At 51.4% G+C, this 25,170-nt stretch overlaps 3 protein-coding genes across 4 annotated transcripts; 2 read left to right on the top strand and 1 right to left on the bottom strand.

The window, feature by feature from the left end:
- Nucleotides 1-3,616: 3,616 nt before the first annotated feature.
- On the top strand, nt 3,617-5,355 carry LOC121346861 (C-C motif chemokine 5-like). Its single transcript, XM_041425000.1, has 3 exons — nt 3,617-3,730; nt 4,207-4,318; nt 4,823-5,355. Exons 1-3 carry the CDS (start codon nt 3,658-3,660, stop codon nt 4,908-4,910), a joined length of 273 nt encoding a protein of 90 aa, XP_041280934.1. The 5' UTR covers nt 3,617-3,657; the 3' UTR covers nt 4,911-5,355.
- Nucleotides 5,356-9,681: 4,326 nt separating this feature from the next.
- LOC121346862 (C-C motif chemokine 4 homolog) lies at nt 9,682-10,904 on the bottom strand. The gene is made up of 3 exons (XM_041425001.1): nt 10,795-10,904; nt 10,190-10,301; nt 9,682-9,837 (listed from the first exon to the last, which is right to left on the bottom strand). The coding sequence occupies exons 1-3, from the start codon at nt 10,865-10,867 to the stop codon at nt 9,750-9,752; spliced, it is 273 nt and encodes a 90-aa protein (XP_041280935.1). The 5' UTR covers nt 10,868-10,904; the 3' UTR covers nt 9,682-9,749.
- A 9,190-nt stretch (nt 10,905-20,094) lies between these two features.
- On the top strand, nt 20,095-21,714 carry LOC121346860 (C-C motif chemokine 4 homolog). 2 transcript variants are annotated; one of them, XM_041424999.1, is made up of 3 exons: nt 20,095-20,207; nt 20,704-20,818; nt 21,639-21,714. In XM_041424999.1, the coding sequence occupies exons 1-3, from the start codon at nt 20,138-20,140 to the stop codon at nt 21,712-21,714; spliced, it is 261 nt and encodes an 86-aa protein (XP_041280933.1). In that variant the 5' UTR covers nt 20,095-20,137. The 2 variants fall into 2 exon arrangements, with proteins under 2 accessions (XP_041280933.1, XP_041280932.1); XM_041424998.1 differs by having other exon boundaries at nt 21,627-21,714.
- The last annotated feature ends 3,456 nt before the right edge of the window (nt 21,715-25,170 follow it).

Here is a 25,170-nt window from a genome sequence, read left to right as displayed (position 1 = left end):
CCTAATCTGGAGCTGTGAAGAGCAGGTAACCAGTAGGTGATTCTCTTTTACAGAGAGTCCCTAGGGGGAGTAGACACTTCTGTCTCCCTTTGCCTCACAGAAGAGGAACAAAAAGTGGCTTCCTGATGAACAGGGAGATGGAGAGGGGATGGAAATGGTCCCCCCACTCCCCAAGGATTTGCTACCAGCATGGGCAGCAAGACAGGGCAATGCAGAGCTGCAGACCCCTGCCCAGGACAGAAAGCACATGGTCTCAAGGGGTCAGTACAAGTGTCACCTATGCCTGCAGCTCCCAGCACAGGGAGCTTCTGATTCAAGGAGAAGGAGCACTGACACAGAGGATGGAGCTCCTGTGCAGGGAGGAGACCCCAAGAGGGGAGCACGGGGCTGTCTCCAGGGCTCCTCAGCAGATGGATGACCCGTGGCTGAGGTGGAGGTGGGTGGAAGGGCTCCAGGAACACTTCCCGTAGAGAACGGCAGAGGGGCCAGTGCTCCTTGGATGATTGCATGTGGTTGGAAGGAGAAGTAAATGGACAGAGAGAAAACCTCCCTGGTTTCAGGGATTGAGGCACACAGATGGCAGAAACCTCTCTGTGCTTTGTCTTGTCCCATGCAGCTTCTAAAAGCGGTCAGAGCAGCTCCCGTCTCCATTTGGCGATTGCCCATAGAGCCAAACCCCACCACGGTCCCCCTCTGCAGCCCCTCCATGACCTGGTCGGGTCCCAGTGGGACTTTGGGCATCCCCCACCCCCCGGGTCCCTGTGGTGCCACCATCTCTTCCCAGGTTCCTCTGCAGTGGAATCCTGGTGGATCCCAGCTGCTGCCTTTGCCAACACCTTTCCTTGGGGAGCTGCCGGAGAAGGCAAAGGAAGGCAGGTTTGGGGAATGTGGCCTGGAGAAAGGATGGAGCTACAACAAATGATCTGGCATCTTTCCAAACCTCTGGCATCTCTGCTGTGAGGGCCAGGGCTGCAGAATGCACCTTCAAAAACCCTGAAAAGGGCAAAGCCCCCAAGCGAGGGGCAAGGCTGGGCCGTGTGATGATCCTACAGGATTGTGCCAGTCCTTGGGCATGTCTGGGACAGGGAAGGGGGAGGCTATGCAGGGCTGAGAAGTCACCCTGTGCTGTGAGAGCAATAATCAGATGTCATGGTTTCGGTTGCCTTTACCAGCCATGACAGAGCGTGAGCTCTGGCTGCCTTGCGGTTGGGGGAGCATCAGAATCTTTCTGTGGTTTCTGAGATCTTAATCTGGCCCTGTCACATATTATGTCACAGGCAGTAACAGTTCCTTCATCTGCCAGCAGATCTGGGAACACCAAACAGGTTCATTTGTATGTCCCAAGGCAGGACAGTCTCCATCTCTGCCACTCACCACAGGCGACTGGGAGGTGACACAGCACGGCAGCCGCTTTTTGGAGCTCTTTGTAGGGCCAGTGACAAGGCAGGTGGGGGACATAAAAATAGACTTTTTCTACAGGCACTGCTCCTTGGAAAGAGAAATCCCAGTGCCAGGATCAGCCTTGGGGCAGTGGGGATGAGGCTCAGCACAAAACGCCATTGTTGCTGTTGTGCTGAGAAGATGAGGGTGAGTCCCACTGCCTTACTTTACACCCTGCATGGATCTGGGGCATAACCAATGCTCACATCAATTAGCCACACCAACAGACTAATCACAATTCTGGAGTACAATATGGCAATAGCAGTAAATAATCCGTCTCCCCATCTCTGACAGGGAGTGTCCCTTGGCAAATTCCAGCTGAGGTTTTGTCCTTTGCAAAGCCTGAATACCTGCAGCACATTGCTGTGCTGCTCCAAAATGCCACCACTATGTGTCTGTGACAACCCCATTCTATCAGCCACTTGGTTCAGCTCCAGCTCCTGCTCATGAAGAGTCCTCAGGGTCCTCAGGACACCACCTGGATGCCTCCTGGGAGGATGATTTGGAAAAACCATGGGCTCCTGCCCACCCCAGCAATGTCCCTGGCACAGCCCTGGAGACCCTCCTGCAGCCTTGGTCCCCACGGATGGGGACATCGTAGTGGAGGGTACACTGGGAAGGTTCTGAGTGCCCCCACAAACCCATGAGGCCAGTGGGGGAGAAGGAGAGTGGCAGCAGAGCAGCTCTTCTCTGTAGCAGCCCTGCCACAGCACTGGGCCGAGGGTCAGTGAGGAAATCTGGGAAACACGAACTCGTGGTACCTTGTGAGCAGCAGCTGGGCTGGAAAACACCCAGAGGAACCACAGGGTGTGAGCTGGCAAAACAGGGGCCGGTCACTGAAGAATCGTGTTTCCTGGGCTGTCGGGGTCCATTCCTGCTAGAACAGACCTTTGCCCACACGATACTTCATAGACAAAGGTAAAAGATTGGGAAGCGCTCTCCTCCACGTGGGAAATGTTGTCCTTTATTCCAGGACACACATCAGGAGGACAAACCCATGGGAGAAAGAGAGCGTTCCCTGGCAGCAGGGGGCTTTTATACCCCCGGGATGGGGACAGAGGGAGAGGTCCACAGCCAGTGGGACACCATGGAGGAGTGGCTGGGGGAGGGGGGACCCAGGGGAGAGACCACCAGGGGAGAGACCACCAGGGGTACCTGGACAGGTGAGGGACAGACCATGTGATGGGGAATGGGGTAACAAACCACATGATGCAACATAAGCTATACAGTGCAATACAAAACTATTCTGTGCAAATTCCCAATCACCCAGTGCAAGATAACAACTAAACTGGTGCACCATAACAGGTCACAAAGTAGAGAGGTGGAAAAAGGGGAAATGCTCCCTGGCACCGTGACTGTCTGTGACTGCAGAGGGGCACCAGGGATTGGAGTCTCTTGGCCCCTCTCAGCTCCCTGGGCTGGGGAGGCTCCTGCTCTGCCCACTGCATCCCACCTTGAACCAAACCCACTTGCACTTGGAGAAGATGCTCTTTGTAGAGTTAGCCCATCCAGGCAGGATTCCCAGTCAAGCCCAGCCCCTACTGGGATTGTTGGGAGGGGTTTTGAGGGCACAACCCCACACTGGAAGCACAGCACTGAGAATTTTTTGCTTGATGGTGCCAAGGCTGCCAGCCTGGATCTACAGCCAGTCTCCAGACTGAGTGTTCCTGCTGCCCGTGCTGCCCTCACTGAGCCCCTGTATCCACCCTGGACATTTCCCAGACCCACCACTGGAGAAGGGACCCCTTAGCAGGACCTGCACCTTCCATTTGAGGTTCTGAGCACCGCTGACCCCCAGAACTGGTTCCTTGAAGACGAGACTGAGCTGGGTCCTCCTGGTGCTTTGGTGGGGATGCTGAGGTGACTCTGATAAGCAGAATTGTTTTGGATGATGCAAATGTGAACCTGCTGCTCAAGGATGGTTTCATATCCTCTCTTGGTCACTGGAGGCTGATTTGCTCATGCTACCTCCCTTCACACAAAGGCTATTCTGCTACTTCCTCAACCAGCTGTTTCTTTTTTTTTTTTTTATTTTTCAGTATTTCTGAGGCAAAGGTGCCATGACATCAGCTCAATTGTGTTTTGGAAATTCCAGATTTGCTTTCAAATCTGACTGACTGGCCACTGTCCCTATAAAAAGCAAGGACTGAGCCAGCACCTCACAAAAGGCACAGGAGAAACCTGCTCTGATCCTGCCTCTGCTTATCCCTGTCCAGGATGAACATCTCCACACTCTGCCTCTCCATCATCCTGGTTGCTGACCTTTTTTCTCAGGCCCTTCCTGCTCCATGTGAGTACAGCATCCCTCTGTTCTCCTAGGTTGGACTTTTGTTCTGACTGCCTGTAATTTGGAGCAGAACTCACAAAAGTTATCTGCCAATGCCGGAAATCTGTTTGAATAACTCCTTCTGATTTATTTGGACTGGTCTTCTTTTCTAATATCCTTTTATCTTAGGGATAAATTTTACTGGTATCAAAGTTTTCAGGTTTCCTCTCCCCTCATTTTCTTGCTGGCCCTTAGGAGTGGACATAGGGTAACAATAGAGATTTTTACCCCAGACGTTAGTGTAAAACATTTAACAAACAATCCTAGCAATATTTTTAATCAAGCTTCTGTGTTCACAGCAATTTCTTGCCAATTTTTAGTGAAAACAGGAGGAGAAGGGATGGTTCAGCTGATTAAGGAGGTGGTTGCCTGTGCTCTCAGACAGGAATGTACAATTTATTGAGTAATGGTCTCAGGCTGGGTTTTCTGATCTCTTCCAGTGGGGTCTGACATGGCTTTATGCTGCTTCAGCTACATCTCACGAAAGCTGCCTCAGAGTCATGTGCAGGAGTATTTCTACACCAGCAGCAAGTGCTCCCAGCCAGCAGTTGTGTAAGTACCAGCTCTGGGCCCTGAGGGAACACTCTGCCAGCCTTTGGGCTCCTGGCTTCACATCTAACAGAGCCAGGAGCAGGATGCTGTGAGGCATCATACCTGGGGGAAGGGAGCAGCCACGCAGGTTCCATGTGCAGTGTGTAAGCCCTTACCCTCCTCAGGTGAGAAATAAGTGGTCCCTTGGTCTCCTTGGACTGTCCTGATGCCGGGAATAAGGCATGGGAAGGAGGTCAGGAGGCAGCAGGGCCTTCCAGAGCTTGATGAACTTAATCCGCACAACATTCCACACTGCACCCAGGCTCACCTCTGCCATAGGACAAGGAGACAAACATCTGAGCATGGCAGGCTCTCCCAAGGAACCCTAATCTCCCCCTGGGCTTTAGCACACTCTGCAGCTCCAGGGTGCTTGAGGGTTTGTGGGAGGTGACCCAATAACATGACCCCAGTCCCTCATGCCCCTTTTCCCCCTGGGAACTGTAACCCTGAACTCAAACTTGCCAGGTTTGTGACCAGGAAGAAGCGGGAGGTCTGTGCTAACCCTGCTGCCAGGTGGGTGAAGGAATATGTGAACAGCCTGGAGCTGCAGTGAACACTGGAAGCTGAGAAGTTCTGCCAGACCACCTGTGAGAGCTTGGCACAGACCTAGAAATGCTACTGCCAAGCACCAGGACCTGCTGAGCCACCTTGGGACCCTGGAAGTTTGTTTTGCCTTGCAAAGGTGTCATTTATCCACAATAATTCAGCTACACTTAGGGCAGCTGTGATGCTGAAGACCTCCTGGCCTTGCAGACCCATCTTGGGGTACCCTGCTATGTGATGTGGCTAAATTGAGCCCCACCTTGTGCCTCCACTGCTAGAATGGGAGGGGGATTTCAGCCCAGAGCTATCTGTGGGTTGGAATTAGGTCTGAGTGCTGTTTTATAAGCCCAGGATGAGTTTTCCCCCTGAATTTTGTAACGGTGCAGTAGATGCTGTGAGTAAGATCTGTCCCTAGAGAAGAAGTGGTACCCTAGTTACTTACAGGATGCTTGTTGGAGAGCCACAGTGTTCAGCCTTATTCTCAAACTGCTGTTTTGTGCTGGTGCCAATGAATAAAGCTGTTTTCTCTCTGTGTCATCACTGGTTGTTCCCTTCCTGTTTGGAAAATGGGGATCCCACTACAACTATTTTCAGAGATGTAGGGGAAAACCCCAACTTCTCAGCTGGAAATGCCCCAGCCTTCTTAGGTCTAAAAGCCTTCCCTTCTGCTTGGCCTCCCTGATCTCAGCACCACAGCAGCCCCAGCACCTCCCAGTCCCTGTGCTGATGGGGAGCCAGGACTTTTTCCTAGCCCTTTCTCCCATCATATCATAGCCAAGGCTGGGAGCTAGTGGGGCTTTGCCACTGCAGATTTGGCAAAGGAATGCCTGGAAATCTCAGGGTGGGGATTCAGGGGTGTCCCTGTGGTGAGAGAAAAGGGGGATGGCCAGGACTACATCCCTGGCGCAGGCTCCTCTGGAATGCAGCCTGAGCCAGGCTTAGCTCTTGGGATGCTCTGTTAGTGTTTATTGCAAGACAAGCACCAATTCACTGTTGTTCTGCAGCTTCCTGGGGCAGGAAACAAGACTTCTGTTTAAAAAAGCACAAAGTAAAACCAACAAAGCACTTTATCACCCTGTGGTTGACATTTAAAACTGGCTGATAACTTTGTGGGTAGAAAACGAGACTGCTGGTCCCACCTCCCTGCTGTAGCTCTACAGGGGATGCGAACAATTCAGGCTGTGTCTGTCAGAGCTGGTTATTAGGGCCAAGAAAACCAGTGTGAGACAAACTGCCCCAAGGCCCATTGGTGCCACAGAGGTCTGCAGAGGCTCAGGTTGTCTCCTGACCTCCCCTTGCTCATCATCACCTCTTCCCAGGGCAGGGGTGGAGTGTCCCTCCCTAGAGACATTTAACAGATGCTTGGATGTGGCACTTGGGGACATGGGTTAGGGGTGGTCTTGGCAGTGCTGGGGGAATGGTTGGAGCCACCATCCCAGAGGTCTTTTCCACCTCAGTGATTCTATGGTTCTGGGCGGGTGGACTCACCTGGAGGAGAGCAGGATTGGGAAAGAAAAGCAGAAACAAGGAAAGAAACAAGGCTCAAGCAGAGAGACCTTCAAGTTGCCATCAGGGCTTAGGCAGATATACAGACCATGTTTGTGCTTAGCCTGATCCATCCAGCCTCCACTTTCCACAGGGTAGCACCAGTGATGGGATGTATAAATGGGTGGATTTAGGAGAAAGGATTCTTGGATGAAGTGGCCAGTGCAAGTTGAAAAGAGAGAAATTGAAGAGGCTGAGGTGTGAGGCCAAGATCAAACCTTCAGTTCTCCAGGAGTGGCAGCCAGAGGCCATGCCAGGATGTTCATTATGGGGTTAGGAGCAGTGACCAGCAGGGAGAAAATGTGGACACTGGGACTGAGGGTCTCCATGGCGCCTCTCTCCTCCCAGGGCTTCTTCAAGTGAAGCTGGGAGAGAGGGAACAGCCACAGAGTTCATATTCTCAAAATGACCAGAGAAAACCAGGCTATCCAGTGTTTTGCCCACGGAACCATAAAGGTCTTCTGATCTCCTGACACCTTCTGCCACTGCAGGCAGGGAAGGAAACGTTCCTTATGTCCAGCAACTGGAAACTGAAACCAGAAAGGCTTGAGAGGGAAATTCCCACAAGTGCCTGGGCACACAGCCAGGGACTGTCCTGAGGGGAGGCAGCTGCAGCACTGGATGATCCAGTTTCACCAGACTGTCCCTGCATCCTGGGCATGGGATAAACCACAGTATTCCCCTCACTTCCTTTCCCCCGAAACATCCAACCTCCATCACCTCTCAGCTCGGAGTCCCAGAGCAGGGAAAATGTGGGGCTCCCGTAGTTCCTCTGCAGTGCCAAACTTAGGGTTGGGATGTCCTCGGGGTAGAGGAGACATCCAGCACCCCATTCTTGGGATCTTCACCTGCTCCTGCACATCCACCGACCACTCTGCTTCACGGTTTCACAGCACAGTGAGGTGGCCACACTCAGGATACACCCCCTGCAGATTTTCATCTCTCCATGTATGGCCCCAGCACCATCTCCTGGGACACAGAATGGTGCTGGGCTGGGCTGCTCTTGGCTGGGATGCTGCTCCTTGGTGTTTATGACCTTTTTGACTACAGTCAGCTTTCCTGCCCAGAAAACACAAGACTAGAGAGAAATCACAAAACAGTACAGAAATTCTTTCCCAGCCTCAGAGTTGCCAAATCTGACCTATAGCTGCCGGAGGAAAAAAAAATAAACACTAAGAGAAAGCTTTTTTTTTTTTTGCTTTAGGAAGAACAGGACATGGACAAGGCTAGGCCAGCTCTGGACTGTGGTGAGGGGGCACTTGAAGGGGGTATGTAAGTGTCTTGGTTTGGAAAGACAGGTGTCTGCTAAGGAAGGCAGGAGCCCCCCCTAAAATGGAAAATGCAAACCCCCTCCCTCTGAATTGGTATAAATTTGAAATTAAGGGGTCTCTCAGGCAAAAAAAAAAAAAAAAAAAAAAAAAAAAAAAAAAGAAAAAAAAAAAGGAACAGGAATAACAGTTCTTTACTAGGGAAGAAAATAAAAAGATAAAGTAAACAATGCAGTAAATCAAAACAACACTGACAGAGTCAGAACACAACCTGACAACCTGTTGGTCAGGATGCTGGCAGCATCCAATTGGAATGGTGGCTGCAGCCCTCCTGCAGTATCAGGGGTGGTTCTGCTGGAGCAGGGGTCCTGGAGAAAGGGTGGAGTCTTCCTCTGAAGATCCAGTGGAAGAAGCAGCTGCTGTTCCTCGGGGAAATCCAGTGGAGAAGCAGTGCTGGTGTTCCAGAATCTCAGATTATATCCTCGAAGGAATGTTTGGCTCCTCCCTCTGGGCAGGGCATCACCCAGTGGATGCTGTAGTTCTTATCAGTCATGCAGTGACATTCCATAGCTTGTTATCAGCAGATGTCCCCTGGAGGGAGGAGTGGCTGTGGAAGAGATAAGGAAAACTGCCCACTGAACAGAAGATGACAGCCATACAGATGGCAAATAGAATACAATTTGCTTGACAATCCAGGACAGCTAGAAAGATGGGAACAAAAGTTTTAGCAGGGCCTGTTGCTGTAGGTCAAAAGGGAATGGTATTACACTGAAGGAGGTCAGTTTAGAATTGACATTGGGAAGAAATTCTTCCTGTGAGGGTGGTGAGGCCCTGGCACAGGTTGCCCAAAGATGCTGTGGCTGCCCCAGCCCTGGAAGTGTCCAAGGCCAGGACAGGGGTCCAGTAGAAGGTGTCCCTGCCCACAACAGGGGTGGAATGAGATGAGCTTTAAGTTCCTTTACAATCCAAATCCTTTTGGGATTTCTTCACAGAGTGCAGATGTCAAAGAACCTTGAGCATGATCTCCATGGACAAGGTGTGCCCAGCACTGTGCCTTTGGGACCTGCTCCTTCCTATTCATGTTCCCATGGAAAGCTGCATCCTGAGAACAACTGCAGCAGGTTTTCTGCTGGTCGTTTTACCCCTACAGCAAGAGCTGGACCTCTCCCCTTGTTCTACAGGTGGGAAAGTGAGGAACAACCCCCATTGGGGTGGTCAGAATGAAAGATGGGGTCGCTGTCCCTCTCCAGCACTGCTGGATTCAACATGGCATCGCACACCCAAGGATCAGTTTGATGTGGGGTGTGTGGGACTGCGAGCAGCAAATGTGTGGGACGTGCCTGGGAGTGTGGAGAGCAGAGTCATGAATGTAAAAGTCCCCCATGTGGGTAGAAACACTTCTAATTCTGTAGAGGATGTGGGGACTGAGGGGTGTGTGCTGTGGGGGAATGAGGTTTTGGAGGATGTTTCTGAGTCTGCAGTATGGAAACTTTATGGGTTTGCCTGAAACCATTTTCCATCTTCATGTGTCCTACAGAGGCTCAGATGGCTCAGAGGGATGTTCTGTGTGTGGTGAGCACCACAAAGAGGCACGTGAATGGGAAAAAGCAAAGGTTTTCTCCAAATTCTTTATTCTCCAGAATGAAGAGCTGACGTGTATAAACCAGAGTCTCCTGTCATCCAACATTGGGTCACCCCCCCCATAAATAATATCATCATCCACCAAAAAAAAAGGACTGACTGCCCCATATGATCATTTCTTAAATAACTTCAAATAATACAAGAGCCAAGGTGCAGTCCCATGGGCCTGCACCTATGGGACAGAGGGATGGGGCAGAGGGATGAGGCTGAAGCCTGGTCTGTGCAAGTCAAGGATGAGCAGCAGCCCTGAGCACAAGGTGCCCTTCCAGCAGTCCCTTGGGGACACCTGCAGATGCTCCTGTGGCTCCTGTTGTCCCAGGGTCCCACTCCACGGAGGGAGCTCAGGATAACGTGACTTGTCCATGACAGCAGCTACTCCTGCCACACTGCATGGCTCAGTTCTGCTCCAAAATTTTCAGGTAGCTTTGGACCCAAGTGTTTTCAGGATTGGCACAGACCTGGCGGCCTTCCTTTGTGACAAACCTGTGGAACGGGGAGGGGACCTGTTAGATCTCTGCTCACACCTGCTTCCCAGGAGAGCCTGGATCCCAGCTCTGAGCATTGCAAGAAGTTTTCCCCTGTGCAGATGTGGAAAGCAGCAGCCAGCTGTGATGCTCCCCACTCCCATCCCTTCCCCTACACTCTTCCTCCACTCCTGCAGGAGCATCCCTGGGAATCCCCACACGAGCATCCCCAGCAATCCCTGTGCGAGCCCTTTCTCCTCGGTATTCCCCTCTCCCTGCTCTGTTACTACAGCCCCCCTTGCTGTGTAGAGCTGGTCACTCACCCACCCCCCCATGGCTGTCCCTGCCCTGTCCCATGCGCTGGCACTCACACGACGGCCGGCCGAGGACAGCTGCTGCTGGTTATGTAATGATGCTGGATGAGCTTCCACGGGAGTTTGTGCCGGCTGTATGTGACACAGCAGATTGGGATGTCGAGTCCAGCTAGAACAGGAAAAGGAAGACAATGTGAGCACCGGGACCTGTGCTGGCAGGGAAGGTAGTGAGAAAGTAGAGAATAATTAAGGTTGAAATGGACATTGGGGACCATCTGGTCCAATGCCCCAAGCAGTATCAAGGTACTGTGAGATTCTCACTCTGCCATTGCTCCGAGCTTCACCTCCCCAACTCCTCCAGCCCCAGAGCAGAGGTGGAAGTCTCTCAGCTCTAACCAGGAATAAGTACTTTGAGCCCAGGTTGGATGGGTGGGTGGATGGATGCATGGAGGATGATGGATGGATGGATGGATGGATGGATGGATGGATGGATGGATGATTTTCTGATTCCAGGGCTCCTACATGCCGCTGATCTCTGGGCAGAGTGGAGAATGGCACAAATGCTGATAAATTCCCAGTTATCTGTCATGGAAGCTCAATGGAGAAACAATATGGAAGGTTCAGCTCTGTTCTCCCTTCACAAATGAAAAAGCAGGACTCACCTGGGCCACAGAAAGTTTGGGAGAAGGAGGCTGAAATGAGGAGAAGAGCCAATCCAGCTGCAGAGACCTTCATCTTTCCGTCAGGTGAGGCTGTCAGAGCAGGAGCCAAAGCTCTGGAAGATGCAGCTCAGTGTGCAACAGCTGGATTCAGCCCTCTTTTAAAAGGGAGTCCTAGAGACAGCTGGGAGTAGCCGAAATGGAAATTCCAAGATGATGATAAAGGATGACATGAAAGTGAAGTAGCTGAAGGGAATTAGAGGGAATAGAAAAAACTGAGGTAGAATGGAATATGGTCCCTCACAATGCCAAGTGACTCAGCACTCATTTTTGCTTTATTCAAATCAAAAGGAAACTAAAATGTGCCAAGTGGCCAGGCCACAGAAAGGACAATGCTCCCGCTGGACTCCAGAGGGGGATTTCCCTATGAGACTGTGTAGGGAAAGGCAATGTTTGTGTAGGATTATGCAGCTCTGGAAAAAACCCCAACAGGGAGCACAGAAGTGCTCTCGTGCTGTTGTGTGCTGGATGTTTGCCAGAGACTGCTCAGCTGCTGCCCCGAGCTCAGGGCTAGCTGCACTGAGGGCTCTGTGCCACCCAAAACACCCAGCCTGCCCTCCCCACACCCACAGGGCTGGCAAGGAGCTGAGGCTGGAATTCATCCAGCCCAGTCCCTGGAGATGCTGCCCAGGACCATGTCCAGGTGGGCTGTGAGACTCTCACAGCCTATCTGGACAGCCTGTTTCAGAGTGCAATAAAGTTTTATCTGGTGTTTAAATAGAACTTCTTGTTGCCTCTTGTCCTGTTAGTGGTCACCACTGAGAGTTGGGCTGCATCTACTTTGCTCCACAAACGTTGGTAAGAATCCTCTGAGCCCTCTCCACCCTGAACTCTACCAGCATCTCCTCCCTGGAGAAATGTTCTTATCTCTTCATCATCTCTACGGCCCTTTGTGGGACTGTCTCAGTATGCCCATACATCTCTAATCCTGGGGAGCTCAGAACTGAACCCAGCACTTGAGGAACAGCTTCACCAATGCTGAGCAGAGGGGAAGGGTCCCCTCCTTCAACCTGCTGTCAGTGTTCCTTCTCATGCAGCCCAAGAGCCTGATGGAATTTTGGTGGCAAGGGTCTGGTGTCCACCAGGAGCTCCAGGTCCTTTTTTGTCAAACTGCTTTCCAGCTGGTCAGCACTGCCATATACTGGTGCCTGGGGATGTTCCTTCACAGGGTCAGGACTTTGCACTTCTTTTTGAGCTTCATGAGGTTCTCCATCCTGATGAGGTCTCCATGGATTTCACACAGGCCAAAAGTGATAAGACGAGGGGGAACAGCTTTAAACTAAAAAAAAGGCAAATTAAATATCAGCAAGAAATTCTTCTCTGTGAGCGCAGTCAGGCCCTGGAGCACCTTGCTTTCAGGGGGAAGCTGTGGCTGCCCCCTCCCTGGAAGTGTCCAAGGCCAAGTTGAACAGGGCTTGGAGCAGCCTGGGGTAGTGGAAGGTGCCCTTGCCCATGGCAGGGGGGACAGACCTGGGGGTGTTTTAAGGTCTCTTTGATCCCAGTACATTCCATTATTCTATAATGGCAGCATGTCCCCCTAATGTGACAAGCCATCCTCCCAACTTTGTGTCACCTGCCAGCTCGCTGAGGGTGACCTTTGTCCCATCAGCGAGGACATCAACATATTAAGGACTACCCAGTATCGATCCCTGGTTTCCCCGTTGCTGACTGGCCTCTAGCTGGACTTTGTGCAAGAGATCACAACCCTCCAAGCACAGTGTCCAGCCCATTCTCAGCCTCTCTCACTGCTGTTTCACTAATCCACCTTCACCACTTTACCCTCAGCAGTCACGGGCATTGCAAAGGGCAGGACTTCACCTGGGAGCAGGCAGTTCACTAGTAGAAGGGGTTTGCCACACCTGAGACATTTTGCCAGCCTCAGCCACTCCTTCCAAGAGATGCCTTGGGTAGAAGATGGGTTTTCTGGCTAAAGAGGTGAGATGAAAGTGGGGGACACCCTGCCTGACGTGGGAGACACCAAGCCTCAGCAGGCCAACTGAGGGCAGCTCCTTGGGGAGCAGGAAGAGGGATGACCTGGGCTTCCTGATGTCCTCTCACATTCTGGGCACGCAGTCAAAGATCCCTCCACTGCAGAGAGGCTGCTCAGGCCCCCTGGTTGTGTTCCTGAGCCTGGATTTTCTCTCTCAGAATCCTAAACCCCCTGTTTGGCTACCCTGGAGATGCACATGAGAGCAATGTCAATGACAGCAATGGCACTGTACTTCAGCTGCTGGCTTGTCCCTGGCAGGGACTGAAAGGAGAAGTTTGGAGGCTCCTTAGACTGGTCTGCCCCTTCCTACACTTATCCCATGGGGAGGGTTTGTTTTGCATTCCTTCTTTCCCTCATAGTCTTGTCCTGACTTACATCCCTGGCTGTGGCACATCCTCATCTGGGCAGAGACCTCACCAGAGTGTCCAAGGGTGTGCTTTTACAGGGAGCAAAGTCTCTGTAAGTCCTGACAAGGGAAGGTGGTGGATTTTGCCAGAAGCAAGTCTGGCAGGATCAGCTCTTTGTTCCCTTGGTAAGTCTGATCAGCTCAGCCCAGAACAAGAAGTGGCTCCAGCTTGTGGCTGAATTGCTGCTGAAAAAAAAACCAAATTATGGCTTTTTGCCACGGAAATAATTCATTCAGAAACCAACAGTGGGAGTTTTATGTTCCTCTGTTCTGGTAACTCACATTCAAGTGTGACAAATGCCAGCGCTGAATGCAGCAGTGACAAAAGGCACCCTGTGGCTGGCACCAGCAGGTGACAGCTTTGCTCATGGGAACTTCGCACCTTCTGCTCCCCAGCTGCTGCCTGCAAGGCACAAACCATGAGGCTGATCATGTGCATGGGGCACAGGGGATGTGGGGAGGTGTGGTGGCTGTGATGGGATCTGCAGCTCTGTCTTTCACCTGGAAGCTCTGAGATGGTCAGTGTGAGGAAAGAAAGCATAACTGAATGTGAGGAGGTGAAGGAGGAGGAGGAGGTGCTGCAAAAAGCTGCTGCAGCTGCAGCCCCTTGGTTATGTCACCAGTGGGTGCCCTCAGAGCTGCTTTGTCAGCTGGAACGCTGCTTCCCCCAGAATGCCGGGAAGCCTCCTGGACAAGGGGGACAAGGGGGACAGCTCCTCCCTGCCCGCAGGGCTCTCGCTTTGAGTCACCGGCGGCCGCTCCTGGAGCTCTGCACGGCGATCCCAAACGAGTCGCCCTGCGGACCTCTGGTTCCAGTTTCTGGTTTCGGTTTTCTACTTCTGTCCACTGGTTTTCGCTTCTCTGGCAAATCCCAAAGCCCTCTGCTATTGCAGTTCCTGCAGTTTAAGTGTTTATTAGCTGACCCCTCCCAAGGTTCCTTTATTATTCCTGGAAAAAAGCCATTCTTTACCACTTTAGCCTCACTCGACTGGGGTATGAGGTTTGTTTTGGGGCAGGCAGGGTAGAAATAGAAAGCTAAAGTTATTCAAAGGAGAAGCATGTAGGAAATGTTGTTATGGGGCTGCTGAGTCTTCACCCCTGGGACATAAACAGTGACAAGGATTAGCCCAGAAGCTTTCAAACGCCTCTGAGTTCCCCTGAAATCCTGCCCTTGCCTGGAGACACAGGTCACAAAGCCAAGAACCCAGGGCAGGGGAACTTTGCCCATGGGTTGCTGGTGGGGGACTTTGTCAGCGTTCCCCTGGGGCACAGCTCACCCGTGGGGGCTACACTATCCCAGCCCTGGCACTGAAGGACCTTGGAGCACAGGAAGGATTATTATTCCTTCCCTGTTACTTCCTGTAGCTTTTTCTCCTCTTTCTGTAGGTCCACAAGTGAATGCAAGCTCTGGGGGCTGGGATGATCCATTTGGGACATGCTGGTGACTTCTCCTGGGGTACAGGTGAGGTGCTCTGGGGGTCAAAGGACTGTCCCTCAGGTGATCCCTGACTGAGCCCAGGTCCCTCTATCTCACTCACAAACTGACCCCACCAAGTCCCAGCGTGTGGCTGCACACCCCTGCATGGTTCCCATGGGATGCAGGAAGCCTGGGGCTATGGAGGGATGGGGATGCTGTGGCTGTGGAGATGGTGAGGGGATGCAGGAGAAGCCATGGAGGTTGTGGAAAGATGCAGGGTCCCACAGGGGGAGGCTGCAGGGCCATGAAGGGATGCAGGAGAGGCTGTGGAGCTGCGGCACAATCAGTGAGCAGCGCCAAAGCTCCCCGAGCCCTCCCCTCTCTCCCAGGGGATGAGGGTGCCAGGCACAGCCCGTGCTAGCTGGGGCAGCCAGACAATATCCCCTTTGAAGGACACAAACCCATCTGGGGTGGAAAAACCCTCAGCGTTATGGGGGACAGGACCTGCACTTCAGAGAAACACTGCTGAGCACCCAACCTCCAAACAGCCCCACACAGAGGAAGTGGTTTCACAGCTTTGAATAACTCAAGAGGCCAGTAAACAGCAGTGCATGAGCATGGCTGCTCACGGGCAGCTGCAGAGTCACACCTCACCGTGGGACTGGGGCTCACACCTCCCGTGGGGCCCCCACCTCCCCACGGTGACACAGCCCTGCCAGGACCCTGCAGAGGGTGGCCAGCACTTGGCAGGGAGTCCAGGGGGCCATCAGTCCCCATCCCTAAAGGGGTTTAACAGATGTGTGGATGTGGCACTTGGGGACTTGCATTAGTGGTGGCTCTGGTAATGCTTGGAGGATGGTTGGACTCAATGACCTCAGAGGGCTTTTCCAGCTTAAATGATTCCATGATTATATGATTAGGGATGTCCTCCAGCTGTGGCAATAGCCCTGACACAAGTTTGAAGGTTATCCCTGCTCTCGGGGAGGTTGTGGTTCTAACCTGTGGAGATCAGCCAGACATCCCGTGCTCCCTGAGGCCATCTCCACCCAAAAAAAGCCTAGAACACTGCACAGCAGGGGCACCAATGAAACTGAAAACTATTTGTGTCTTGTTTATTTTTACTTGACTATAACAAGCAGGAAAGGCCCACTGAGTTCATTAAAAGTGGGTTTGGTATTCATAGAATCGTAGAATCAAAGAGTGGTTTGAGTTGGAAGGGACCTTAAAAAGCACCTTGTTCCACCCCCCCCCACCATCGACAGGGACACCTCCCACTGTCCCAGGCTGCTCCAAGCCCCATCCAGCCTGGCCTTGGGCACTGCCAGGGATCCAGGGGCAGCGGCAGCTGCTCTGGGCACCCTGTGCCAGGGCCTGCCCACCCTCACAAAGAAGAATTCCTTCCTCATATCTACTCTACCATCTTCTAGTTTCCATCCCAGCAGAGCTCTGCATTTTCAGGCTGGTCCTCCCTGCTTCTTTCTGGGGGACTCAACAACGATCTGAGCAAGGAGGGCAGAGGATGCAGCCCCAGCAGAGACACTTCTTCTGGTCCTCCCAGACATTTGGGGTTTGAGGGTTGCTGAAGGGGGTTGGGTATGTCCCAGACCCTGGAGCCAGCAGTCAGGGTGAACCAGGGACACAGCCCCACAGTCACCTCCCTAAGGCTCAAAAATTGCAAAAACTCAGGTTTTCCCTGTTTCTATCTTTTCTTTTCATGCCAAGAATGGAGAAGGGTGTGGAGCAAAGAGGCTTTTTTATTTCACCTTAATTTGCTTTAAAATACTGTACAGTTCATCCTCTTTGGTTTGCTCTGCTTCAAAGGAAAGGCCAGGAAAAATCAGAGGCATATGCCATTAGAAAGAAGAGTATTCCCTAGAATATTTTATTTTGTAAAATGCCTTTGCTGGAGAAGGATGGGACATTTAGCGAGATACACATTTCTTATCAGCTATGACCAACTTCCTGTCCTGACATCACTTGGAGGAAACACAAATTGTTTTCTGTGAGCCAGTCAGAGGTGACCAGCCAAGGTGGCTGTGCTCTCCCCCGGACCCACCACTCTGGAGACAGATGGTCCCCAGTCACTCCGACAGGCACAGCTTCTTACTGGAGTCAGTTCCAGGATGTGACATCATCTAAAAAATTCCAACATTTCTCCAGCAATGTCAAGAATGGTGGGGGTGAAATTCCTGGACACTGGTGGAATGTCATCAGTGCTGGAGCTGGAGCTGGGCAGGATGGAGCTGCTGCTTAGGGATCTTGGCTTAGGGGCAATTTCTGAACTCAAGACACCTTTAATTACTTCCTTTTCTGAATGAATCCCAATTCCTCAGCATTAAACCCTGATATAAATAGCAACTTACATCAGCCAGTCTCACCAGTTTTTTCCAGGTTCTCCTTTCATTCAAGACAGAGAATTTCCCTGTTTCTGACAGAACTTATTTTGGGCACTTGCTTTACTTAGCACTTTCTCCTGGGATTTTTTAGGGGACTTGTAGAAAACCTCAATCATATCCCTCTATGTAAAACAGGGCAACATCAACCAGACTCCTTCAGATAGCGAATCTCACTAACTCTAAGCACTGCCTGCTGGGTCAGGAGTTCTCAAACCACCTGATGGGAAAACTTCCTTCTTACACCACCACTTTGCTGTGTAATTAAATTAATCCCCCTAGAGACGCTCCAGTCCACTTTTCCCACTCTTCCATGGCCATCTTCATGTCTCAAGGCAACTCCCAGGGAAGATGGTTCGTCATCTGAGACACACTCAACCTCCCTTCCTAAAAGGGGGAAGAGCTGGAAGAGATTACTTTCTCTTTTCATCATCATTGGAATGGGGGAAATGGGTAAGAAAACATTTTTTTAGGAGCATGTTGCATCCCAGGACATCACTGGCATGACTGTAACCTCCCACCTCCATCCAGCTGGCCATGAGCTGGCAGAGCAGGATCTTTTATCAGATTTCTAAGGAAGAATTAGATTCCTGGAAACCAAGCTACTTGGCTTTGGGGTTTTTTTTGGCTCTCAGCAATAGAAAAGTTTCAGCTTTTACCAGTCCCTGTAAGACACATTACCTAAACTAAACTGATCCTAAACTGACTCAGGAAATTTTTGCTTTTAATAATTTCAAAATAGCCCCTGTGAGTCTAAAATAATTTGGTATGTGCTTGCTGACAAAGGGATTAAGGCACAGAGGTGTCCAGCTGCCTGGAAGGAAAATCTCTCATTGAAAACATTTGAATAATCAAAGCAGATCCCAAACTAATTCTTCTGTTTTCATGAAACTCATCTTTTAGCAGAACATTCTCCACATTTTGGCACTGTGCGCCTCGGGAGCAGGACAGGGACAGGAGCACTTGGCTGGAGGTGCCGGATCTTCAGACATAACCCACTGTGTTTGAAGGCACAGTCAGAGGGGACAGCTCAGAGGCAAACCACACTCCTACATCCACATACAAGTTATATTCCCTGAGCAACCAGACAGGATCCAAGGGAGCTGATGTTCACTCCTTCCCAGCCCAGCTGGCCTCCGTTGGAACACCAGATTCCCACCTCCTGCCTGGCTGGGTGCCCTGCATGTGGAGGCAGGCTCTCTCCTCATCTTCCCAGGATATTTGGAGACAAGCAAGATGACAAACAGAGTGAGGCAATGGGATATAGACTGATGAGTGACCCTGCAAGGTGCCTCTCTGCAAAGGGAAAGATGGAGATGGGCCAAATCAGCTATGGAAGGGGATGCTCAGCATGGCAAGAGCCGTGTTTGCTCCATGGGGTAGATCTACCCTTTTCCCAGCCTGAGTGACAGACACCACCACAGCTCCCAGCCGGAGCCTCCCTGAGGGTGGGACAAGTCTAGGGCATCTCCTGTGCCTTGTCCTCTGGAGCCCCTGCTGCATACCTGGAGCATGGAGCTAACCCAGCACGGCTGGTGGAAGGCTGACGGATATTGGGAAAACACCAGATTATTTACAGAAGGTTCCTGGGGCAGTAACTGGAACCTTTAATAGAAATAGGATGAGTCACTGCCCAGTGCTGCCGGGGGGAGTGCAGAGGGGCCAGGGTGAGGTTGGGTTGCTCCATTTACATTATAAACCTTCCACTGGTATTTAGGAAGTGTCTATCAAGACATCACCACTCCAAATAACAAAATGGAGACATTCCCCAGGAATGTCTGCTTTCCTGTAGAGAACAAATATCCTTCTAAGAACATCTCACTACAGCTGGACAGCCCTCAGCTCTTCCCAGAGCACTCATCACCTCCCTGCCTGGCCTTCCCTCTCTTCCTCAGGAAGTCTGTCAGACCTCCATGGCTCTCTGCGCGAAGGGTGGTAGCTTCTTCCCAGTGACCCATCCCTGCCTCAGCCTTTGCCCAGCCTTCACAGAGCTCTTACTCTCTCCTACACATTGTACTGCTTCCCCAGTCTGAGGTCATTTTCTCTCATCAGCTGAGACAGGATACTCTTTTCTTCCCAGCATCCCATTTTCTGCCCATGCTCTCACCATGCAGTTAATCTGCTCCTCATTTTCAGAATCACTGTTTCCTTCCTCACCCTGCTCCTGGAACTCCTTCTGCCTCATCTTCAGGGTTACAAATATCTACACTTCTTTCAGCTCTCTGCATCCTCATGCCCAGGCTACCAGTAGCTCTTGAAATGTAACTGTATAATCTCTATTTAAAAAACAAACAACTGTATAATTAAATTGGAATTTAATGTCTCCTTATAGGACCTGGGGTGCATCAGGCAGCTCCAGGAGATAACAAGTAGCCCATCTCAGCACTCCTTTCCTTTAAACTGAGGAGGAAACTTGAGTGTTTCAGCTTCTCAGTTTCCTCTTTCATGCCCACCACTACCTATGCCAGTGCCTGCAGTGCTGTCACAGCTGCAGGACATGCCCTGAGGCACCTCCAACCATGGGGAACACATGCAGGACACTGGTGACAGCTCCCAACTCCTGCTCCTGGGGCACCAAGAGCTTTGCAAATATGGGAGAAGTCCTTGGTAAAGGAGAAGGCTTCAGTCTCTTTTTCCCTAACCAGCCTCACGCCACTGATGCTTCTGGGCCCTCCAGCACAGCTCTTTCATGGATACACTGCACCCTCCAAGCTGCCAGGAAGGTTGGGTAACAGGGGACTTAACAAACGCAGGAACCTCCACAGAGGAACTTCTTACTAAGGGACGGGCACGAGAGAAGCAGAAATAGCCACAGTGATTGTTTCATATCCTGTGTCACTGGGGAGGCACTGAATCGAGCAGGGAGCTTCACTCCTTCCGGAGCTGGGGCTGCTCTGTTCCATCACGGGACTGCACCACAAGTGGACTCTGGTGGAAATTCCACCATGCCTACGCAAGCCTCTGCCCAGACCTCTCGCTCCATAAATTGAGGGGCTGCTGATGGTCTCAGCACCAGTCAGCAAAGAGGCTTCCAAGCTACCCTTGCCTGCTCCAGCTCCAGACACCACTTCTCCAGCGACATGAAGGTGTTTGTGGTTGCCCTCACCATCCTCATTGCTGCCTTCTACTACCAGACCTCTGCTGCTCCACGTAAGTCCAGGGTCTCCCCACCCTCCCTAAGCGGGGACAGGAGAGATGTCGCTGCTGGCACAGCCCCTTCCAGCAGCAATTCCACTCTGGGTCCCTCCCTGTGTCCCACCATCTTCTGGCAGGTGCTCCAGGGTTGTGGGACAAGAAGAGCTCAAAGACCATTAGCATAAAAGCTAAGGTTTGCTACCCTTTTTAGGGTAAAAGCACAACCATGCCCCCCACCCTTGCTACAGGGGTCAAATGTGGGCACCAAATGAGGAAGGCTAGGGCTGGCCAGGTTTGGGCTGGGAGATGTTGCCTGGTGGCACAGGCTATATCAATGCCAGCCCAGGGTGAACCCAACAGGGAAACAACTAAAAAGAAGAAGAAAAGACCCCATCTTCTCTCTTGCTTGTCCACATAATCCCTGCTCCCCAGACCCAGAGATGGGTAATCCCAGTTCCCTGCCCTGTCCCCATCCCTTTCCACTGCTCATGACTGTCTTTGCCCTTCACAGTTGGCTCCGACCCCCCAACGTCCTGCTGCTTCTCCTACATCTCCCGGCAGCTGCCCCGCAGCTTTGTGAAGGATTACTACGAAACCAACAGCCAGTGCTCCCAGCCGGCCGTTGTGTAAGTGCCTCCTCAGGGGCAGGGGGTGGCTTTGGGCTGAGGGCTCAAAGATACCAACATGTCATGAGCACACTGGGCTCGCCCTCCCACACACTGTTCCCACCACCCATGGAACAGGAAAAATCCCACTCACCTCCAAACTCCCCTTTTTATAACACCCCGATGTCCAGGATTGGTGGGATTTTGATCCGCGCACTGATTGGTGGAGTCTCAGTGCTCCGATTGGCCCTTAGCGATGTTCATTCTGGGCCAATCATTTCTACAGGGCGTCGAATGATTGGTTGGTGTCTTGGTCCAATCACCCTTCGCCTGTCTGTCCATTGCCTCCGCCAAATCCTGGACCCCCTCCCCCCTCACGACAAACAGCTCCCTGTTTTTCCCAAAACCAATTGAACAGAATTCATAACAGAGGGAAAGGCCCTTTTCCAAAGACAGGGAAGGAAGGCTGGGATGGACAAGAAGTACAAGGTGATGCTTGGAGCACAAAAGCCATGTGCTGCTCCTGCTCTACCCCTTTGCGGATGAAACTGGTGGCTGCTGGGCAGGATGGGCAAGGCATGGAGCTGCTCATTTTTGGGAGAGGCAGAGCTTGGGCAGAGCTCTTGTCCCAGCCCTGGAAGTATCCAAGGTTGGGTTGGATGGGGCTTGAAACAACTTGGTCTAGTGGAAGATGTCCCAGCCCACGGCAGGGGGTGGAACTGAATAAGCTTTAAGGTGTTTTCCAACTCAAACCATTCCATAATTCTATGATTCTGTGATTCTCCATTCAGTGCTCTCCCACCAAAAACTGACCTCCTTGCCCCCACAGGTTCATCACCAGGAAGGGCCGGGAGGTCTGTGCCAACCCCATGGAGGACTGGGTCCAGCAGTACGTGAATGAGCTGGAGCTGGACTGAGGTCCTGGACAGATCCAGCTACTCCATGTCCCCAGCTGCCGGGATGGACCAGCGTGACCAGCTGGGGTCCATTGGAGGTGCTTCAATGTCATTTAGAGCTAGCTGAGAAACTGAAAACATTCCAAAACCCAATTTCATGTTGTGCTATTTAATTTTTTATAGGGGAGGGATCAGGTGCAATAACTCTGAGATAAAAATAATTTAATATGTGTATATATATACATTTATTTTTTTTACATGTATACTCAGGTTATATTTTCTGTATTTAAGTAACTGTATTTTTGACATAAAATTGAATTCAGATGTCAATAAATAAATATTTTTGTAAGCATCTGTGTTTGCCTCTGTTACAATCCTTTGGGATGACAATAGCTGAAATTATAATCGTGATAGCAGGTTCTTTATTTCCTTTTCCGCACTGTCAAAACTCCTACAAGCTTTCTGTGTCTGAACATCCTGTTTTGCAAAATAATAACAAGAAAGGCCATGAAGGAGGAGTTGTGAGAAGGGCAGGGATTACATTCAGGTAACTTGTCTCAAGCTTTTTAAAAGGTATTTAATCTCCATTCATTATGACAACTGGAATCTCATTAAATTCCATTCCTGGCCCCGTTACAGTCAATGAAAATGTTACCTTTTGAGGCTGAAATTTAACATATTGGCTGATTTAGGGAAAGCTTTCTGAGAGCTACAGATAAAATGGATCAGGTATTTCCATCCAAGGATGGAAAAAATATGTTTCACTGCAAGAATTTTAGAATTATTTCATTAAGCTCTCATTTAGCTGGGACATGAAGCCTGGCAGATATTCTCTCTCAGTAATAGTTTGACTCCAAAACCTGCTCATCTCTGGAGATGCGTATCCAGAGATGACCATGCCAGACCCCAGCCCAGGGCAGGACCTGCCCCTGCAAGGAAACATCTCCCGTGGTCCCCCCTGGAGCTAAAGGAAATGGAGCCCACCTTAGTGAAGGTATTTCCCACATCCCTGATGGCATTCCCACACCACTGATGGTATTTGGGATGCTCTGATCAGCTCTGGACAGGCTGCTGGATCAGCAAGGAGTATTTGGGTTCCTCCTGCCTGGATCTCTGGTGCACTCCATGGAAGGATGCCCGGTTTAGCACACTGCATTTCCATGCTGGATTTGGGATTTCAGACAAAACCACCAGTGGGACACAGGCCAGCAGGGCAGGAGGTGCCCTGGGGAGGGGTGACCTTGAGCAGACACAGAGGGTGGGTGGTGGGCAGGGAGAGGAGGCTGGGAAGGACCAGGGGGACGGGGTGTGTCTGAGGGAGGAAGGAACACATCGCTCCTTACTCGGGGAGCTGCAGCCCCCGGCTCCGCAGCCCCTGGGGCCCTGTGGATCCCCTCAGTCATCCCACCCCAGTGCCGACTGCATCCAGCTTAAAATAGCACCCTGAGAGGAGGGAGGGGAGATGGAGTGCAGGACCAGAGCCCCCTTCCCTGAGCTGCTGCTGGGAGGAGAGCGAGCCCACGGCTGGGAGGGTCAGAGGGACATCGCCGCGGGCATGTGAAGGGGCTGGCTTTGGTGAAAGCCTGGACTCTCCAGACCCTGCACACCCCAGGGCCAGCTCCAGAAGGCAAACTCATCTTGGGCACTGAGTACCAGCCACCCTGGGCGCTGCTGGATAGATTCACCCTGAGGACTGAGATTGGCACAGAGCCTGGTGCCCAGAGCTGCCCTCACTCCAGGGAACAGCAGGAGCAGGAGACAGGAGGGGGAAGACCTGTGACAGTATTATCCCAAAATCACTTGAGCCTCCACAGTCCTTCTCGGATACAAGCCCTGCCTGCCTCTATGCCACTGGGAGCAGTCTCACAGCCTCAGGTTTCTTGTGGAAGGGCACAGGGTCATCCAGTGAGTATCGTCCACGCTGGGCACTGCTGGAGCCTGAGCAGACAACCTCTTGTGCAGTGTCCTAAAGCACCCAGGCTGCATTCCAGCCTCCCACCTCCGCGCCCTCCCCCTCGACTCCAGGGCACCTTAGCTAGCTCCTCACCGCTATTCTGGGAGCCTCAGGAGCCCAGGATTACTCATGTCTTTCTGGATCTTGCACCCGCCTGTGTGTGACAACTCAGAAGAGCCAGCAAAGAGCTGTAACTCCACACGCCACAGAGAGGTGAGAACGGAGCGCCTTCTGCAGAGGATGGGGGTGGCTCAGAGCAGGCAGGGGCTGCAGTACCCACGGCACCTTCAGCTCAGGCCCTCACCCCGGGATCACCCTGCCATGTGCACCAGATGTATTTGTGGTTGGTGCAGCTGTTTGAGGCTGATTTTGCTGATAGAGCTGAAGCATGCGAGGAGACCCTCATACCGTGCAATCCTTGGGTCACAGAATCATGGCATCATAAAATCATGGAATGGCTTCAGTTCGAAGGGACCTCAAAGCTCATCCTGTTCCACCCCCTGCCATGGGCAGGGACACCTTCTGTCATCTCAGGCCCCCAGCTGGGTAATAATTAGCACTGACTCCATGATTCACAGAAGGCTGATCAATCACTTTATTAAAATATACTTATTAAGAAACCCACTGCTTTTATAGACAGTTATGATACAGGTGGACCCAGTTGGTCCTTCAATCCGAATACCATCACCATGGCCAATCAAGAAATCACTCTCTGGTAAACAAATCTCCGTAACACATTCCACAGGTTCACAACAACAGGGACAGCAAGTGAAGGTAAGAATTTATCATTCTTTTCTCTGATCTCACAGCCTTTCCCAGCACAATGGCTGGGAAAGTTGTGCTGCTCTCTGTAGCCACAGAGCTGCTGCCACAACCTTCCGCTATCCAGGCTGCTTCAAGCCCCATTCAGCCTGGCCTTGGGCACTGCCAGGGCTGGGGGAGCAACAGCTGCTCTGGGCAGCCTGTGCCAGGGCCTCACCACCCTCATGGTGAAGAGTTTTTTTCTCCCCAGGAAGTTCATGCCCGGAGCTCAGGGCTAATTGTGGTGCTCATCCCTCCTATAAATGGTCTCAAGGGGTGCTCAAGCAGGTGGACACCAGAATCACTGAACATGCTGAACTAGAAAGGGTCCTTAAGCTCGAGGCAACAGATGAGAAAAGTGAAGCTGGGACCAAGAGGAGGGTGGTTTTCAGGGGAATTTTCTCTGGATTCAGATCAAAACAAGAACAATGCTGTTAGGGGTTTTGGAATTTGTAAACTACTCATCCTGAAATCAGAGTGTGGAATTTTCTGAATGTTTTGCACAATATATATATATTTTCTTTTGGGGGGGTTGCTTTGTTTGGTTAAGTTTTTTTTGGTTTTTTGGTGTTTTGTTTGTTTGTTTGTTTGTTGGGGTTTTTTTTGTTTTGTTTTGTTTTGGTTGTTTTTTTGTTTTTTTGTTTTTTTAATTTTGACAAAAGTCCTGGGCAAGCGTAGATGTGAACAAAAATTCAATCATTGCTATGATAAGAATATCATTA

The sequence above is a fragment of the Onychostruthus taczanowskii genome, unplaced genomic scaffold, assembly GCF_017590055.1.
Source record: "Onychostruthus taczanowskii isolate IOZ18803 unplaced genomic scaffold, ASM1759005v1 scaffold86, whole genome shotgun sequence".
NCBI lineage: Eukaryota > Metazoa > Chordata > Aves > Passeriformes > Passeridae > Onychostruthus > Onychostruthus taczanowskii.
Note: the sequence above shows the minus strand (reverse complement) of the source record. Positions and strands in the feature narration are given on the sequence as shown.

What these genes read in the sequence shown, in the direction of transcription:
- LOC121346860 (XM_041424998.1), top strand. Translation starts at nt 20,138, where the DNA reads ATGAAGGTGTTTGTGGTTGCCCTCACCATCCTCATTGCTGCCTTCTAC. An exon ending in CCAGACCTCTGCTGCTCCAC is followed by an intron (nt 20,208 to 20,703) that starts GTAAGTCCAGGG and finishes TGCCCTTCACAG; the next exon opens with TTGGCTCCGACCCCCCAACG. An exon ending in TGCTCCCAGCCGGCCGTTGT is followed by an intron (nt 20,819 to 21,626) that starts GTAAGTGCCTCC and finishes TTGCCCCCACAG; the next exon opens with GTTCATCACCAGGAAGGGCC.
- LOC121346861 (XM_041425000.1), top strand. Translation starts at nt 3,658, where the DNA reads ATGAACATCTCCACACTCTGCCTCTCCATCATCCTGGTTGCTGACCTT. An exon ending in TCAGGCCCTTCCTGCTCCAT is followed by an intron (nt 3,731 to 4,206) that starts GTGAGTACAGCA and finishes GATCTCTTCCAG; the next exon opens with TGGGGTCTGACATGGCTTTA. An exon ending in TGCTCCCAGCCAGCAGTTGT is followed by an intron (nt 4,319 to 4,822) that starts GTAAGTACCAGC and finishes CAAACTTGCCAG; the next exon opens with GTTTGTGACCAGGAAGAAGC.
- LOC121346862 (XM_041425001.1), bottom strand. Translation starts at nt 10,867, where the DNA reads ATGAAGGTCTCTGCAGCTGGATTGGCTCTTCTCCTCATTTCAGCCTCC. An exon ending in CCAAACTTTCTGTGGCCCAG is followed by an intron (nt 10,302 to 10,794) that starts GTGAGTCCTGCT and finishes TTCCTGTTCTAG; the next exon opens with CTGGACTCGACATCCCAATC. An exon ending in TGTCCTCGGCCGGCCGTCGT is followed by an intron (nt 9,838 to 10,189) that starts GTGAGTGCCAGC and finishes CCCGTTCCACAG; the next exon opens with GTTTGTCACAAAGGAAGGCC.